The 15588-nt window shown below is 56.5% G+C and overlaps 7 protein-coding genes across 7 annotated transcripts; 5 read left to right on the forward strand and 2 right to left on the reverse strand.

Annotated features, from left to right (window-relative positions):
• Positions 1-563: 563 nt before the first annotated feature.
• On the forward strand, positions 564-1525 carry BDP81DRAFT_185101 (uncharacterized protein). The gene is made up of 2 exons (XM_060582339.1): positions 564-799; positions 860-1525. Exons 1-2 carry the CDS (start codon positions 715-717, stop codon positions 1237-1239), a joined length of 465 nt encoding a protein of 154 aa, XP_060448506.1. The 5' UTR covers positions 564-714; the 3' UTR covers positions 1240-1525.
• Positions 1526-2789: 1264 nt separating this feature from the next.
• Positions 2790-6474, forward strand: BDP81DRAFT_369883 (uncharacterized protein). Its single transcript, XM_060586597.1, has 5 exons — positions 2790-3408; positions 3462-3665; positions 3725-4131; positions 4184-4585; positions 4648-6474. The coding sequence occupies exons 1-5, from the start codon at positions 3252-3254 to the stop codon at positions 6235-6237; spliced, it is 2760 nt and encodes a 919-aa protein (XP_060448507.1). The 5' UTR covers positions 2790-3251; the 3' UTR covers positions 6238-6474.
• A 304-nt stretch (positions 6475-6778) lies between these two features.
• On the forward strand, positions 6779-8513 carry BDP81DRAFT_422030 (ribosomal protein L3). The gene is made up of 5 exons (XM_060589958.1): positions 6779-6885; positions 6936-6991; positions 7083-7239; positions 7293-7966; positions 8030-8513. Exons 1-5 carry the CDS (start codon positions 6850-6852, stop codon positions 8280-8282), a joined length of 1176 nt encoding a protein of 391 aa, XP_060448508.1. The 5' UTR covers positions 6779-6849; the 3' UTR covers positions 8283-8513.
• A 135-nt stretch (positions 8514-8648) lies between these two features.
• Positions 8649-9780, forward strand: BDP81DRAFT_185145 (uncharacterized protein). Its single transcript, XM_060582340.1, has 2 exons — positions 8649-9206; positions 9309-9780. The coding sequence occupies exons 1-2, from the start codon at positions 8672-8674 to the stop codon at positions 9563-9565; spliced, it is 792 nt and encodes a 263-aa protein (XP_060448509.1). The 5' UTR covers positions 8649-8671; the 3' UTR covers positions 9566-9780.
• A 379-nt stretch (positions 9781-10159) lies between these two features.
• Positions 10160-11986, forward strand: BDP81DRAFT_447494 (anthranilate synthase component I; the record flags this gene model as incomplete). Its single annotated transcript, XM_060592191.1, has 4 exons — positions 10160-10171; positions 10268-11684; positions 11781-11808; positions 11875-11986. 4 exons carry the CDS (start codon positions 10160-10162, stop codon positions 11984-11986), a joined length of 1569 nt encoding a protein of 522 aa, XP_060448510.1.
• A 623-nt stretch (positions 11987-12609) lies between these two features.
• Positions 12610-14408, reverse strand: BDP81DRAFT_469867 (uncharacterized protein; the record flags this gene model as incomplete). Its single annotated transcript, XM_060594535.1, has 3 exons — positions 12610-13682; positions 13789-14161; positions 14247-14408. The coding sequence occupies 3 exons, from the start codon at positions 14406-14408 to the stop codon at positions 12859-12861; spliced, it is 1359 nt and encodes a 452-aa protein (XP_060448511.1). The 3' UTR covers positions 12610-12858.
• A 119-nt stretch (positions 14409-14527) lies between these two features.
• BDP81DRAFT_422036 (uncharacterized protein) lies at positions 14528-15588 on the reverse strand. The gene has a single exon (XM_060589959.1). The coding sequence runs from the start codon at positions 15143-15145 to the stop codon at positions 14666-14668; it is 480 nt and encodes a 159-aa protein (XP_060448512.1). The 5' UTR covers positions 15146-15588; the 3' UTR covers positions 14528-14665.

The following is a 15588-nucleotide window of genomic DNA, read 5'->3' on the forward strand; positions in this document are numbered from 1 at the left end:
ACGAACCACCAAGCCCATCCCATCCCGATCATCAGGCGCTGAAACCGAAGATCTCAACCGGGGGTAGGGGAGGGTGTCGAGGAATAAGGAATGCAATTGTGGTGCCTGAAAGGTGACGGGAGAGGACAGCATGCCAGCCAGAACGCCAGCGACAGGAACACCAGCGCGCACAAGAGAAGGGTGGGAAACTCTCGGGAAAGGTAAGGTAATTTACAACTGACTAGCGAGCAGTTGCGGCACGGATGAAGTCACATCGGCGCCCTGAGTGGATGGGTGCAGCGGTTGCAGCGATGACATGAACCAAACTCAAAGTTCGTCTTTTCTTGTGTTGGTTTTGGCTTCTGGCATTTCTTCGACGTGCGATCCACTCCCCCGATCAGGATCTTGGAGCTTGGAGAGGAGGGAGGGGGTCACCAGCCATGCACTCACCTGCCCTGGGCACAGCCTAGCCCAGCCCAGCTCAGTCAGCCAGCCAGCCCGGGCGGCCAGACACACCAGTGGCACCACAGAGCCGGACTCAGACTGGGAGTTGATGGATGGGTGGATGGGTGGATGGTACCTCCCGTCTTCTCAGGGGGCGCTTCCCCGGGGAAGGGCTGGGAAGGGCTACCTACCTATCCGTACCCTTCGGTGAGATATTAACCTCCCTGGGCCTGACCTGAGGTGAACGATGAGGTGACCACCTGGAACTCCAGACACGTGGGATGTGCCGTAATGCAGTTTAGCGGCGGCGGCCCTCAACCGCAGCGTTTCCCCCTTTTCTGGGGGGGGGGTTTATTCCATTATCTTTATTATTTTGGTGTGTCGCTCTCTCTTTTTTATTGTTCTGTTTCTAATAATTCGTTCCCTTCTCTGACAGGCGTTTCGGTTGATCTCCTGCGCACCCGTCGAATTCAGTCTTCACCCACCTTGATCACAATTACCAGAAGCTTGTTGGTCACGACTCAAAAAGGTCCGAACGGGAGCACTGGAGAGCTGTCCATGACCTTGGTGCTTGCTGGCTTGAATCTTTTGCCTCAGGCAACCCAATCAAGACCCATACCCTCGGTGTTCTTCCGCCACACTGACTGGGAGAGATCAGAGAGGATGGGGCCGCGATGCGATGCGACATGGCTGTCTCTTGTTTCAAACTGGCTGCGAATGGCATGTCCAACTGGGCGGTCGCTGACATTCCTTGTCCGTAGATCTCTCGATGTGCCATGCCTCAGGGTGCAGATACTGCCAACAATAGGTGGTTGACTCTGACGATACAGAGCCATAGAGCATTGCAGTCCAAACGGGGGATGCCCGCACACTTCTTCCGGTTGCTTCCTCGGTCTCTGACTTACCATGACATGCGCTGCCGCCGGATCGCACCGTGTCTCTTTGCTGGCACAGAGTGCAGAAACATAATAATGTGGGAAAGGCATCAACCCTCGCGAAGCTTTGTCCGAAGCTGCATCACGTTACGCAACAGCATGCGATGCACACATCTGAGTGCGTTTATCTGATAGCCGACAGTCACAGTCGATTTCGAGGGGGCTTGGTAGGCTTATTGGAAGCTTGCCTCGGATTTTGTCGGATTATCGATGAGCTTGCAACACCGTTGAGAAGCAAGGTTTGACGATGCCTTGGCATCACGACAGGCCTGGGCTCTTGTTGACGCGTGAGTTGGGTCCCACTGAAAGCCGCCGCACCGCCAAGTTTGCAAGAGAGTCTAAATAACAGTTGACGACGCGATGCCTTGTTGACGGCGGCTCACCGGTGCAACTAACCTCAGAGATGTCAGGCTCCTTGGGGCTGGGCCGCTGGACTACCTGACCTCATGGCACATGGCTCTGGCTCTGGCTCTGGCTCTGGCGGCTCTTGAGGCCATCTCACGTCTTGATGCATCTGATGACAAACGAAGCAAAGCGCGCCGAGCTGCCGACTCGTACTCCGTACTTTGCAGGAGCAATGAGAAAAAAAAAAGGGGAGGGGTCGGGTCTGTCTGCAAGATGTGTTTCGCTAAACTCGCAGAGGAATCATCCGCACCCACATCTTTACCACAGATTTCCGCAGTGAGGTCGACGTCTCCATATGCCAAGGTACGTTATCCACCTCTTTGCTCCCCATTTCGGAGCTGCAGGAGCCAAGCACCAAGCAACCAAGAGGGCGATGGATGCCTCCAGTCTATGGGCACCTAGGTATCCGTACGAATAGAGGAGGGGGAGAGAGAGAGAGAGGGCGGAGGGGCGACATGGCGTTCAGTGGGAGTGCCCGCCCGCCTCCGTGAAATCTGTATGTAATGTACGAAGTACTTCGTACTCCGTACCTGGGCCTGGCAGACGGCGTGGATGTGGACGTGGACGTGGTGGTGGTTGTGGTTGTGGACGACGGGGGGGAACATAGACGTGGGCTGGGCGGATGGGCGTGAGCGTCTACGGATGAAGCGTGAGAAGCGTGGGTGTGGCACCGTGGGTATCGGCTCCAGCTAAAGGGACGCTAGCCAAGTTGCTTTTTCAGATGAGATGGGCTGGCTTGTTCTCCATCCGTGCCCCGTCTTTCACCCCGGCAGCAGCATGCACCCTAATAAGACACCCCCCCGCCGCACCCCCTGGTCCCCATCGTCTCGTTTCGCTCGCTATGGATCAGCTCTGCCAACCCCATGCCGTCGCCAAAGTAAAAGAAAAGGAACGGAAGGGTAAAAGAGTACGTACCTTTCGAGGGTAAGGTGAGTTTGGGGAGAGTGATGGAACCTATTCTCGCAGCCTCCCAACTTCCCTCTCACCTTCTTTTCCAATTCCCCAACTTCGCCCTGAGCTACAACGGGGGCGCTTCGATCCATTGCTGTCGGGTCTCGCATCCCTTCCTCACTCAAAACATCATCATTGTGTTGCCTCGGGGGCTTTCTGCGCCCTTCCGCATCACCACATCATTCTCGTCTTCTTGTTTGACTTTTCTGTAGCTTTTGGCCTGTCGTCGCTTCAGACTTTCGAGCCCAGCCTCCCGTTGACCGGTTGCACGTCGAACCTGAATCTGTTCGATTCGTCGCAACAATCGCGCCCGCGCCCTTGGAAGCCACGACCTGTATTCCAACCACGCCAGTTCAGATCAAAGACTTTATGGCCTCGCGCCTCTAAGTCTTCATCTCTCTACAAGTAAACATTACCTTTTATAATTGCGACGTCGTTGCTGTTGGCATCCAGCGCCTCTTTGCGCGATCTTCAGACAATCCGTCGACGCATTCACCGGAGCACGCGCACACCTAGTACGCTTCAACTCCCAACACAATGGCCAACCATCACCCTTCGCCAACCATGGCCATGCAGGGGCAGCAGCACGGCGGCCCCCCTGGACCCCCTCCGCCGCCGGGTATGCAGCAAGGGCAGAACTATGCACCTTCGCGACAAATCCTCCTGATGAACGAAGCTGTCTGGATGCAGATTGGTAAGTGCATCGCGGTCATTCATACCCGCTACGTATTCTAACCATTGATACAGGCAGCTTTGCTGAGCTCCTTGGAAACCTCGAGGAGGCCATGAAGGCCTACGATCGCGCCCTCCAAGCAAACCCGCAGTCGGTCGCGGCGATGAATGCCATCAGCTTGATCCTGCGAACGCGCGAAGAGTTCCACAAGGCAGTTGACTACCTGCAAGCGATACTCAAAATTGACAACACCAATGGCGAGGCCTGGGGCAGCCTGGGTGCGTAACAAGTCCCCGTTCTATGTTCAACCAACGCGACTCATGCTAACTGCTCACAGGCCACTGCTACCTTATGATGGACGATCTGCAGCAAGCCTACGCCGCCTACCAGTCTGCCTTGGTCAACTTGAGGAGCCCTAGGGTTAGTGCTGCCTCCGGCTCTCTGGGTTCTTCAAATACTAATACAGCACAGGAGCCCAAGCTTTGGTATGGCATTGGTATCCTTTACGACAGATACGGCTCTCTTGAGCATGCCGAAGAGGCCTTCTCCCAGGTCATGCAGATGCAGCCGGACTTCGAAAAGGCCAACGAAATTTACTTCCGTCTCGGAATAATATACAAGCAGCAGCAGAAGTACGGTCAGAGTCTGGAGTGCTTCAAGTACATCGTCAACTCCCCTCCCCCTCCCCTCACCGAGGAGGATATTTGGTTCCAAATTGGTCACGTTCACGAGCAGCAGAAGGATGTAAGTTACCACTTCTGGTGATTTCCAACATCCCAACTAACGCACGCAACAGTACGATAGCGCCAAGGCTGCGTACCAGAGAGTTTTGGAACGCGATCCTAGTCACGCGAAGGTCCTGCAGCAGCTGGGCTGGCTTCATCACCAGCAGAGCAGCAGCTTCCAGAGCCAAGAGCGAGCTATCGAGTTCTTGGAGAAGTCCGTTGCCGCCGATCAAGGTGACGCGCAAAGTTGGTACCTCCTTGGTCGCTGCTACATGTCGCAACAAAAGTACCCCAAGGCCTATGAAGCGTACCAACAGGCCGTCTACCGCGATGGAAGGAATCCGACTTTCTGGTGCTCTATCGGAGTGCTGTACTACCAGATAAACCAATACCGCGATGCTCTCGACGCTTACTCTCGTGCCATCCGGCTCAACCCCTTCATCTCCGAGGTCTGGTATGACTTGGGCACATTGGTAAGTGCAAGACCCGCAAAGATCAAACAGCCAGAAAAAATCATCATTACTAACCGACCTAGTATGAATCTTGTAACAACCAGATCAGCGATGCGCTTGACGCATACCAGCGCGCTGCAGAGCTCGACCCTCAGAACCCTCACATCAAGGCCCGTCTGCAGTTGCTGAGAAATGGCGGTGCCAACGGAGGACAGCCCCCCAGCGCTCCTCAGCCTGCCGATGTTCACCCTCAGGCTTACCAGGTCGGCCCCCCGGCTCCCCAGTGGGGAAGCTCTGCTCCTCAGTCGCAGCAGCAAGGACAGCAGCCTCCTCCGCCTCCCGGACCCGGCGGCCCAGGAAGCAACGGCTGGGGCCGGCTTGCAGACATCAACCCTCCTCCTCAGCCACCCAACCCGTATGAGCAGCGTGGCGAGTTCCGTGGCCCGGCTCCCCCCATGCCGCGACAGCCTAGCCCGAGACAGGAGCAACAGCAGCAGCAGCAGCAACAACAGCAACAACAACAGCAACAACAACAGCAGCAGCAACAGCACGGTGGTCGCCCGCCGTATCCCGAGCCGCTTCGTCGGATGGCTAGTCCTCCATCTCACTACGCCGGACCGCCGCAGCCGCCTCAGCAGCCTCAGGGTCTTCCCACGTCTGCGCCGCGCACCATCAACCCTAACTACACTCAGCCGTCTTCTGCTCAAATGCCTCCTATGAACGTCGGTCCCAATGGCCCTCCCAGCCAGCCGCCTCACTTCCGTGGCACCAACAGTCCCCGACCTGGTGAGAGGCCCATGCATGACAACCGCATGCCCTCGCCCAAGTCGGCGTACCCCCAACACCAGCCTCCTCCGCCGCCGCCGTACAGCCATCACCCTGACGGCCCTACTCCCGGACCCATGGAAGCTAATGCCCCGCCTCCACCTCCTCCGGGCTCGATCACCGGAGACCCTGCATCGCAGCGCAATGAGCATGACCGTCCCCCTTCTGTGGGACCCAAGCGCATGCGTGAGTGGGAGGAGGAGTCTTCTCATAAGCGACCAGCCAACGATGAGAACCGAGCCAGGCTCGACGACGTCCGCCCTCGCCGCCCGTCGACTCCTCCGGGACCCCGGGACCAGTACCGCCGCAACTCGTCAGAGGCTCGCCGTTTCGAAGACCAACGCCGCGCCGAAGACCAGCGGAGAGCAGACGACCAGAGAAGGGCAGAGGACATTCGGAGGGGCGAGGAGCAGCGCCATGCCAATGACGGGTACCACCCGTCAGAGGCGGCGCACCACCAGCCCAACCACCCGATGCCCACCAACCATCTCCCGCCGATGCAGTCTGCCGCTGCGCCGATGCAGAACATCCTCCACGATGGACCGCAGAACGGACCTGGACCTGCTTCCGGACCCGCTCCCGGCGTGAAGGAGTATCCCGCTGAAGAGCGCCCACCTATTGAGCACACTCCCGCTCCCCGGCCTCCGCAGTCCAGCGAGCCCGAGCGCGCAGCGAGAAAAATGGACGTCGATGAGGACTACGATGATAGCGGCGAAGACGAGAAGAAGGGCGCCGTGGCCACTACCAACGGTTCGGGTCCGGCTCCGGCGTCGGGGGAGACTAAGACGCCTACGAGCGCAAGCATCAACGGCCTGATGGGGCCTACTCCCAAGGTTGAGTCGACTTAATGGATCAACGGCTTGAACGTGCTTTGCTTTGTTTTTATTTGTCTGAGGGATCCTGTGTTCTCTTATCGTGTATACCATTTCCTTGCTCGTCCTCGTTCTGTCTCCAGAATCCCCTTTTCGACGGGAAACTGGTGTGTCTACGTGAGGCACTACGGTAGCTTATGAAGAGAAAAAGTAGTGGTGAATCTAGACTGCTTGAATGACTAAACAATAAATATCAAACCATATCTGGCACCATCTGTCGCAGCCAATTGACTGTCTAAGGAGGCGAATGACCGAGTACTCTCAGAAAAGTTCTGCCTCTTGTATGTAAATGCTGGAGAACCTCAAGTACCTATGCCCGCTGGTGGGATGCTGGTCTCGAGTACGTACCATTCCCTGCTGAGTGTGGACCTCGGAAAAAGCGCTTGGACCAGGCGGGAAGAAAAAGGGCGGAAAGTGTTGTTTTTTTCGCTGCCATTGCGCTCACGTGATTAGGGTGGTGCCTCCCGGCAGGAGGAAATCCGCCCACACGACATTTTTGCAGCCTCAGCTATCCCGACTTTGAGAAATTTCCCAATCGTCACTCCTCTCGATTGAACCAGTCAACTAACCTCCAGGTCAATCATCAAGATGTCGCACCGCAAGTACGAGGCACCCAGACACGGCGTCAGTTATACCTTTCGACAATCATTGTAATTACGACTAACGTTGCTCAGTCTTTGGCCTACCTGCCGCGCAAGCGTGCTGCCCGTCACCGCGGTAAGGTCAAGTCGTAAGTTCCACCCTCTACATTTCGCAATATTTTTTTCGAGGCTTCGGTCACGGGAAGACAGAGGCTGACAATGGCAATTTCTCTTGCACAGCTTCCCCAAGGATGACGCCAAGAAGCCCGTCCACCTGACGGCCACCATGGGCTACAAGGCCGGTATGACCACGATCGTCCGCGACCTCGACCGTCCCGGCGCCAAGGCCAACAAGAAGGAGGTCGTCGAGGCCGTCTCCATCATTGATACCCCACCTGTACTACCAACGCAGCCCGCTTGGCTCTGTGCCTATGGCTAACAACTCTATAGTTGATCGTTGTTGGTCTTGTGGGCTACATCGAGACCCCCCGCGGCCTGCGCTCGCTCACCACCGTCTGGGCCGAGCACTTGAGCGACGAGATCCGCCGCCGCTTCTACAAGAACTGGTACAAGTCCAAGAAGAAGGCCTTCACCAAGTACGCCAAGCAGCACTCCGAGAACTCTGGCGCCTCCATCACCCGCGAGATCGAGCGCATCAAGAAGTACTGCACCGTCGTCCGCGTCCTCGCCCACACCCAGCCCCGCAAGACCCCCATCAAGCAGAAGAAGGCCCACCTCATGGAGATCCAGATCAACGGTGGCTCCGTTACCGACAAGGTCGACTTCGGCTACGGTCTGTTCGAGAAGCCCGTTGAGGTCAGCTCCATCTTCGAGCAGGACGAGATGATCGATGTCATCGCCGTCACCAAGGGTCACGGATACGAGGGTGTCACCGCCCGTTGGGGTACCAAGAAGCTTCCCCGCAAGACTCACAAGGGTCTGCGTAAGGTCGCCTGTATCGGTGCCTGGCATCCTTCCCACGTCCAGTGGACTGTCGCCCGTGCCGGTCAGAACGGATACCACCACCGTACTTCCGTCAACCACAAGGTCTACCGCATTGGCAAGGCCGGTTCCGACAACAGCGCCTCCACTGAGATTGATGTCACCAAGAAGACCATCACTCCGTATGTTTATGCTCTCGTGTTTTTTTTTTTTTTTGGTCCAGCAATTTACTGACACATTCACAGCCTCGGTGGCTTCGTCCGCTACGGTGAGATCAACAACGACTTCGTCATGGTCAAGGGCTCCATCCCCGGTACCAAGAAGCGTGTCATGACTCTCCGCAAGTCCATGTTCACCCACACCTCGAGAAAGGCCCTCGAGAAGATCGACCTCAAGTGGATCGATACCTCGTCCGAGTTCGGACACGGTGCCTTCCAGACGCCGGCGGAGAAGAAGCAGTACCAGGGTACCCTCAAGAAGGACCTTGCTGCTCAGTAAATCGCTTCTCAAATTTCTTTGTATCATGGTCATGGCATCGGTGTAGAGGGTTCACGTTACTTTTCGGATGGTTTGGGACACCTTTGAGGTTAAAATGAGTGCCGAGAATTCAAAAGTCAAACCAATGATACCTAGATGACCAACCCACCTGTAATCCCTCGTGTGGCTTGTGAAACGTGAATGCAATTGTAAACGACTTCAAATATCATCGTAAACAGACTTAGATGAACGTCAAATCCAGTACAAATTTTGTCCAGAATTTGTGGGCGCTTAGCATCGACATCCAGCCAATGCCGAGATGGTGGGGCGGCGAGGTCTGGCCAGCGAGCGAGCGACTTGAGGCGTAGCTAGCCGGCCCCCCCGTTGCGTCATTCTATCTGTACCCAACCATGGCGTGCAGCTTCCCGCGAACCAAGTTCGCGACCGCAACACCCCTCGGTACGCTATTCAGCTCTCCCGCAGCCCATAAGAAGCGAATGAAGACCACTGCCCTGCGAACGCTGTACCGAAATCTCTGCCATCAGACCCTCCCTTCATCTACGCCATCCTCCATTTCGCGCAACGCATTCACACTACGACGATCGATCCTCGCACCAAGCAGCAGCACCACCACCGCCGCCAGCAAGCTCCTCCACCCTCGTCAGGTTGCTACTAGCACGTTCTCGACGTTTACACACTTGAAGATGTCCGACGCAGACTACGCGGCGTTCCTGGATAAGGCGAACCAGGACCCCAACGAGGGGCACGCTACTACGACCAGCAGCAAGAGCAAGGAGTTCAAGGCACAGGACAAGGGCGTCGAGGTGCCCAAGGCCATTCAGGATGTGTTGAAGCAAGACAAGGTGTACATCTCGGACGCGGATGAGCCGTTTGTCGGCGTCGCGTTGCAGTGGGATGAGGCTGGCAAGGGTCTGCCCGACGAAGGTGAGTTGTGCCCCTGATGCTCTGCCTCCGCCCTTTTCTACGCCAGGGGAAAGAGGCATGCGGTGTATGTAATACAAGGTGACTAATGGATGATGTGTGTAGTTGAATTCGCGCAGCTGATTGACCACCCCGACGCCGAGAACGCGGACGTGGAGCTCCTCGACCCCGTGGACTGGGACTCGAACGGCGATTACAAGGACGTCATCGAGGCGGTCCGCAAGGGGGGCAAGGGCAACGACGTTAGAGTTTACAAGGTGCCAAAGGGCGGTGTCCGGACGGAGTACTGGCTCGTCACGACGGATGGGAAGGGAAAGGAGGCGAAGCTCGTCGGCGTCAAGGCGCTGTCTGTCGAGAGTTGAGTTTCTCTCCTCCGACTCGCAGCAAGGATGGAGAACCCGAGTAAATGTGAGGCGGGACGGAAAGATATGGGCCAGCCAGCCGGTCAGCTTGGTCCTCTAACGGTTCGATGAGCAGTGGCTGATTTATACGTAGCAAAAACGCAGCTCATGTTTGTACAGCAACATTACCAATTATAGCATCCTGAAAGGGCGTCTTCTTTCTTGCCGATTTCACTTGCAACATCGAGGATGTGAGCTGTCTTGACTCTTACTCATTCAGGTCATCGATCTAGACCAGATTGGCGGAACACTGGGCTGGTGGTGGGGTCCCGTTGTGTCACTGATCCTTGACGCACACGCAGCGGAGGTGCCACTAATGGCAACGCCTTGTCTCTCACCTTATCGAAGCGCAACGGCAGCCAAATTCCGCTTTATCGGACCCTACCACCCCTACCTGACTATGTGTGACCCCTCCACGCATCGGAGGCTAAATAATTCAATACAAGTCCAACCTTTTGGGTACGGGTGACTCGGATCAACAAACCAAACACACAACTCTCCCTCCACGCAGCGCTTCACCGACAATTCCCAGCTTCGCCAAAGGACCGGATCAGCATGTCGGGACCGGTAAGTCTTGCTCCCTCTTCAATTGACCTCCCGCCGGCCCGCTACACGAAGCAAAAGACACAGCGAAAGCTAACATACCGCCCATCATTCTCACAGCGCGCAGTCGTACCGTCCCTCGAGACGGTCAGGTCCATCCTCACCTCCCCAGCCACGACCAACGCCGCAAAGAAGCCCACCCTCGTCCCCGTCTACCGCCAAATCTCCTCCGACCTCATCACCCCGTCCGCCGCCTACCTCAAGGTCTCGGCACACCACAAGGACTCGGACTTCTCCTTCCTCTTCGAGAGCGCCGCCACAGAACAAGTCGGCCGCTACAGCTTCGTCGGCGCAGGGCCCCGCAAAGTCCTCGCCACGGGTCCCGGCCATGGCCCCGAGTGCGACCCCCTGCCGGCCCTCGAGGCCGAGCTCGCCCAGCACGTAGTCGCCCACGTTCCCGGGCTACAGCTCCCGCCCATGGCCGGCGGCGCCGTCGGCTACGTTGGCTACGACTGCGTGCGCTACTTCGAGCCCAAGACGGCGCGGCCCATGAAGGACGTCCTGCAGATTCCCGAGTCTTTGTTCATGCTCTTCGACACCATTGTCGCCTTTGACCGCTTCTACGGCGTCATCAAGGTCATCACCTACCTCCACGTCCCCGAAGACGCCGCCCAGCTCGAGGCAGAGTACCAAAAGGCGACGCAGACCATTGACGAGCTCGTCGTCGTCCTCAACTCCCCCGACATCCCCATCCCGGGACAGCAGCCCATCAAGCTCGGCCAGGAGTACACCTCCAACGTCGGCCAACAGGGCTACGAGGCCCACGTCACGGAACTCAAGAAGCACATTGTCAAAGGCGACATCATCCAGGCCGTCCCCTCGCAGCGCTTCGCCCGGCCGACGACCCTCCACCCCTTCAACATCTACCGCCACCTCCGGACGGTGAACCCGTCCCCCTACCTCTTCTACGTAAACTGCAAAGACTTCCAAATCGTCGGCGCCTCCCCCGAACTCCTCGTCAAATCCGAAGCCGGGCGCGTCATCACGCACCCCATCGCCGGCACCGTCAAGCGCGGCAAGACGCCCGAGGAGGACCAGCGTCTCGCCGACGAGCTGCGCAGTTCCCTGAAAGACCGCGCCGAGCACGTCATGCTCGTCGACCTGGCGCGCAACGACGTCAACCGCGTCGGCGACCCGTATACCGTGCGTGTGGATCACCTCATGGTCGTCGAAAAGTTCAGCCACGTCCAGCACCTCGTCTCGCAGGTCTCGGGCGTGTTGAGGCAGGGGCAGACGCGCTTCGATGCCTTTCGGAGCATTTTCCCCGCAGGCACGGTGTCGGGTGCGCCAAAGGTGCGCGCTATGGAGTTGATTGCTGAGTTGGAAAAGGAGAAGAGGGGGATTTATGCTGGCGCGGTTGGGTATTTTGGGTACGGGGGTGTTGATGAGAAGGGCGAGGAGGTGGAGGGCGCTATGGATACGTGTATTGCGCTGCGGACGATGCTTGTCAAGGATGGTGTGGCTTATTTGCAAGCTGGTGAGTTGCTGCCCCCTGATCCTTTTGACCCCTTTTGCTGTCATGGAGTCTTCTTTGGCAGTGAGATATTTGGTGTGCTGACTTGTGATGTCTTAGGTGGCGGTATCGTATTCGACTCTGACGAGTAAGTGATCTTCTCCTCCGTCTACTCCCAGCATCCCAAGATTTCCATACTGACTCAGCTGTCTAGGTACGACGAGTGGTTGGAGACAATGAACAAGCTCGGCGCGAATATGCAGTGCGTAACGACGGCAGAGGAACTGTATTACGACCAGCAGCAACAAGCGGCGGGCAAGTCGTAAGGTAGTTGTAGAAAGCAAGAAAAAGTCCCCCACCATTTAGCCATGTTGACAATAAATTCGATACCTTTTCCGAAGCACTCGGTCACACTTTCTCACTCTTTTAGACTTGTGAGGCCCTACCTAGGTTGGTACTAGATGCAGAACCGAAACTAGAGGTGGAATACGCAAGGTGGAATATACACCGGAACCCGATGAGGCTGACCGAGTGCTCTTGCCTTTATATTCACATCGAGGTCGCTCCTTCGTCAACCAAGCCCAATCGATCCCCATGGTCGAGCGGTATAACGCCCTGGTCCGTTAGTACAGAACTTGGTATGAAATCTCGAGAAGTCGTCGGATGGAGGATTTCGTAGGGGCACATTTCGATTCACGGACTGCGCACCTGAGCTTTTGCCTCTCTCTCCTTTTTTTCCTTTTTTTTCCTTTTTTTTCCTTGCTGCCTCCCCTTTTATTTACCATGGTTGTCGTACCGTGATTAAAGTGTAGATAGAAGGGGGGGGTTGAAATGGGTTTGTGAAGCTCAATATGTATAGATCTATCAACGCTTCTGCCCCAGCTTCTTCTGCTTCAGGTAGGCACAAGGGATGAAGCACCTTAGTAGCAGTGATGCATGGAGGATATGTCATAAAATTCCGGTATTAAAATCTTGATATCTACTCATTATATTTGTTTTGGTTTCTCTGCCCTAATGCTCATACTACTCATTATATAATACCCGCAGATCCGCATATCCAATGCCTAGATCGCCAGCCAACCATTGTGCTTCTACACAAACTCCAGAAAAGACTGTCATGGACCCATGGTATAATTGTACCTGTAAATGTGAATGTGATGCCTCCCCCCAATTCCGCCATTACCCACCCATAACCTGTTCAAAACAAATGATACGAGGGTATAAAAACCGACCCAACACCAACCCCAATCGTCGCCAACGAAGCCCACAACACCGCCCCGGCAACGACGCCGTCCTGCAGGATCCGGAGGTGCTTGTTCCGGCTCGCCCGGCTCCGCTCAAACACGCGCCGCCAGAGCCACCGGCGCTCGTACGCGGAAACCCACTCCTCACCCCGGAAAGAGAGATAATTCTCCGCGCCGAGCGTCGAGAGCGCGGGTTTGCGTAGGGGGTCGACGGCGCCCGCGACGCTCTCGCTCGTCGCGGCGCGGCGGTGGGGGACCCTCTCCTTCTTTTGGTTTACGCCGCCATTGCTGCCGCCGTACCACCTGCCTGCCTCCAAGTCCGGGACCTCCCACGGCCGAACGTGGCGTCTGCGCGCGATGTGAAGGGATAACGAGACGCCGTCGAGCGCAGCGACGAGGATGGCTAGACCGGAGAAGAGGAAAGGCGTAGAAAGGAGGCGGTAGTACCGCGAAAAGGAGGACAGGATCAGCGCGACGTCGAGGCCGAGGCCTAGGGTGAGCAGCAAGACCCCGAGGAGGCGGAGGAGGTTCGTCGCGGCGCGGTTCGCGTTGGCCATGCTGTGCCGGATGAAATCTGGGTGGAGTTTGCCGCGGAGCAGGGCCTCTGCTTTTTCAAAGGCCTGCAGGAGGGCCGAGGGGTGCGTTGTGGAGGACGTTGCTTTGAGGACGGCGGTGCGGTCGTCTTTTGTGAGGTTTAGGCGGCGCGGGGCGGTGGCGTGGATGTAGTGCTTTGTTATGGCGTCGATGTCTGAGCGGAAGGGTTGTGATGATGCTGGTGCTGGGGAGCATGTTAGTGAGTTGGATTCGGTTCGTATAAGTTGTGGTGAGATCTAGTCATGCGTGGTGGGCTAACATGTCGTGAAGTATCCAACTGACAATCTTACCTTGTGGAACTGTGACCCCTTCCTCCTCTTGCTTTTCACCATCTTTGAGAACAGTTGCCCTGGAGTGAGAAAAGTTCGTTGCTGAAGATGTGTCGCGCGTATGGTTCCCTCCCGCTTTTGCCTGGGCGAAACTGCTGTCCTCGTCGAGCATCTCGAGGATGTTGCTCACTTTACTCGAGTTCTTGGCCCTCCTCTCTTTGGAAGTAAGCTTCCTGCCGCGGTCCGGGTCCCAGCGCGGCGCAAGAGCACGCTGCTCGGGCGCCAGAGTCGTCCACGAGTGGACATAGCCGCAGTACCATAGGAAGAATTGCAGCGGTTCCGCGTCCTGCTCGACGTAGACTAGATAGTCTACAAAGTCGTTTAGTGAGCATGGCTGCAGATCATATGGCTGTTAGTAAACTTTTCCTCTTGGGTACCCGTCGCCTCGAGATCAAGTGCGCCAAGGGGATATCGCTCACCGATTCCGTGTTGTTCCTGATCACTTCTTCAAAGGCAAGCTGGGGCGGAATCCACTTGTCGGTTCGCTTTGCGCGGCGGCGGTAGCGCCGGCAGTCCTCGTCCATTACCGGCGGGCGCCATGGCCGCTCCGGGCCGGGAGTCTGATAGAATCTGAGCGACATGTCGTTCCACCCTTCTACGCCGCTTTACTGTGTTGCTTGCGGTCTTACAGCTCGTGTGTAAGTACGGAACATGCAGGCGTGAGAAATACGAGATGGATGAGCCACAGACTCAAAATTCGAGAAAGAAAGAAAGAAAGAAAGAAAGAAAAAAAGAGCTATCAAATAGAGTCTCTGTCTACTCTGACACTCAGACCTCTATATGGGGGTGTGTGTGTGTGACTATGTGTGGTGCGGAAGGGCGGGTGGGCTGGCCACACCTATGTATAATACGAAAGGAAACGAGAAACCAGGGATCCAACAGAACAAAACACTAGCTTCGAGATGTTGCGTTTGGTGCGCGCCGTGCGCAAGGCCTGCAGCGGGACGAAGAAAAGAGCAGACCGCCTGTTCCTGCATGCCGCATCCGCAGCCCGCGTCTTTTGCCCGGTTTGAACATGTCTGTGACCCGTCATGCCCCCCGGCCGGGAAGTGCTGCAGGTCGACGGGCTGGGTTTCTTGGTGGTCATGTTTTCCGCCTCACGGCTTGTGAAATCTTTTCGTGGCTTATACGGCTGGCAGCCATAACAAGAGCCGCAGAAGTGAGAAAGGTGACAGGGGGGGCAGGCATCAGCTTCGGCGGATGCCGGCAAGGCGGGGCATGCCTCTGTCCTGCTTGCTTTCGCTTCCCCTTCATGATCCTCCTCGCGTATCGGGGCTCTGGGGACTCGGGAGGGGTCGTGTGTCCGCAAGACTGACATGGGAAGAGACGGAACGGTGAACAGAAAGAGGGCAGGAGGTCGCGAGCGCGATCCAGGCCGAGCCCGGGAGGTTTGCGTGCCGGGGAAGAGGGAACGGGTGAGACGTGATATAGCAAATATAGGGTACGATTCCCACTTGGAGGGAACGAATGATACAGCAACCAAACCAGCGGAGGAGTGTAAAAAGGTTGCAAAGTGAACGACCAGCCAGCGTACTCTCTGACTCGATCTGACTTTGATGTAGGCAACTTGCTCCTATGCTGTAGCGTTCGATTCGTCCCTCGTGTAAGCTCAGTTGGAGGAACGAAACGAACCAACCTGAATAGGCATAGAAAGGAATGACGGTATTGACAGCCCTCCCTCCCGCACTGTCACTTGAAGTGGCATGTCCTGCGTTTACTGCGTCAGCTTGGGATGTCCCTGGTCACAGACCCATGACAGCG

Source organism: Colletotrichum phormii (assembly GCF_030913505.1).
Source record: "Colletotrichum phormii strain CBS 102054 chromosome Unknown BDP81scaffold_5, whole genome shotgun sequence".
Classification (NCBI taxonomy): Eukaryota; Fungi; Ascomycota; class Sordariomycetes; order Glomerellales; family Glomerellaceae; genus Colletotrichum; species Colletotrichum phormii.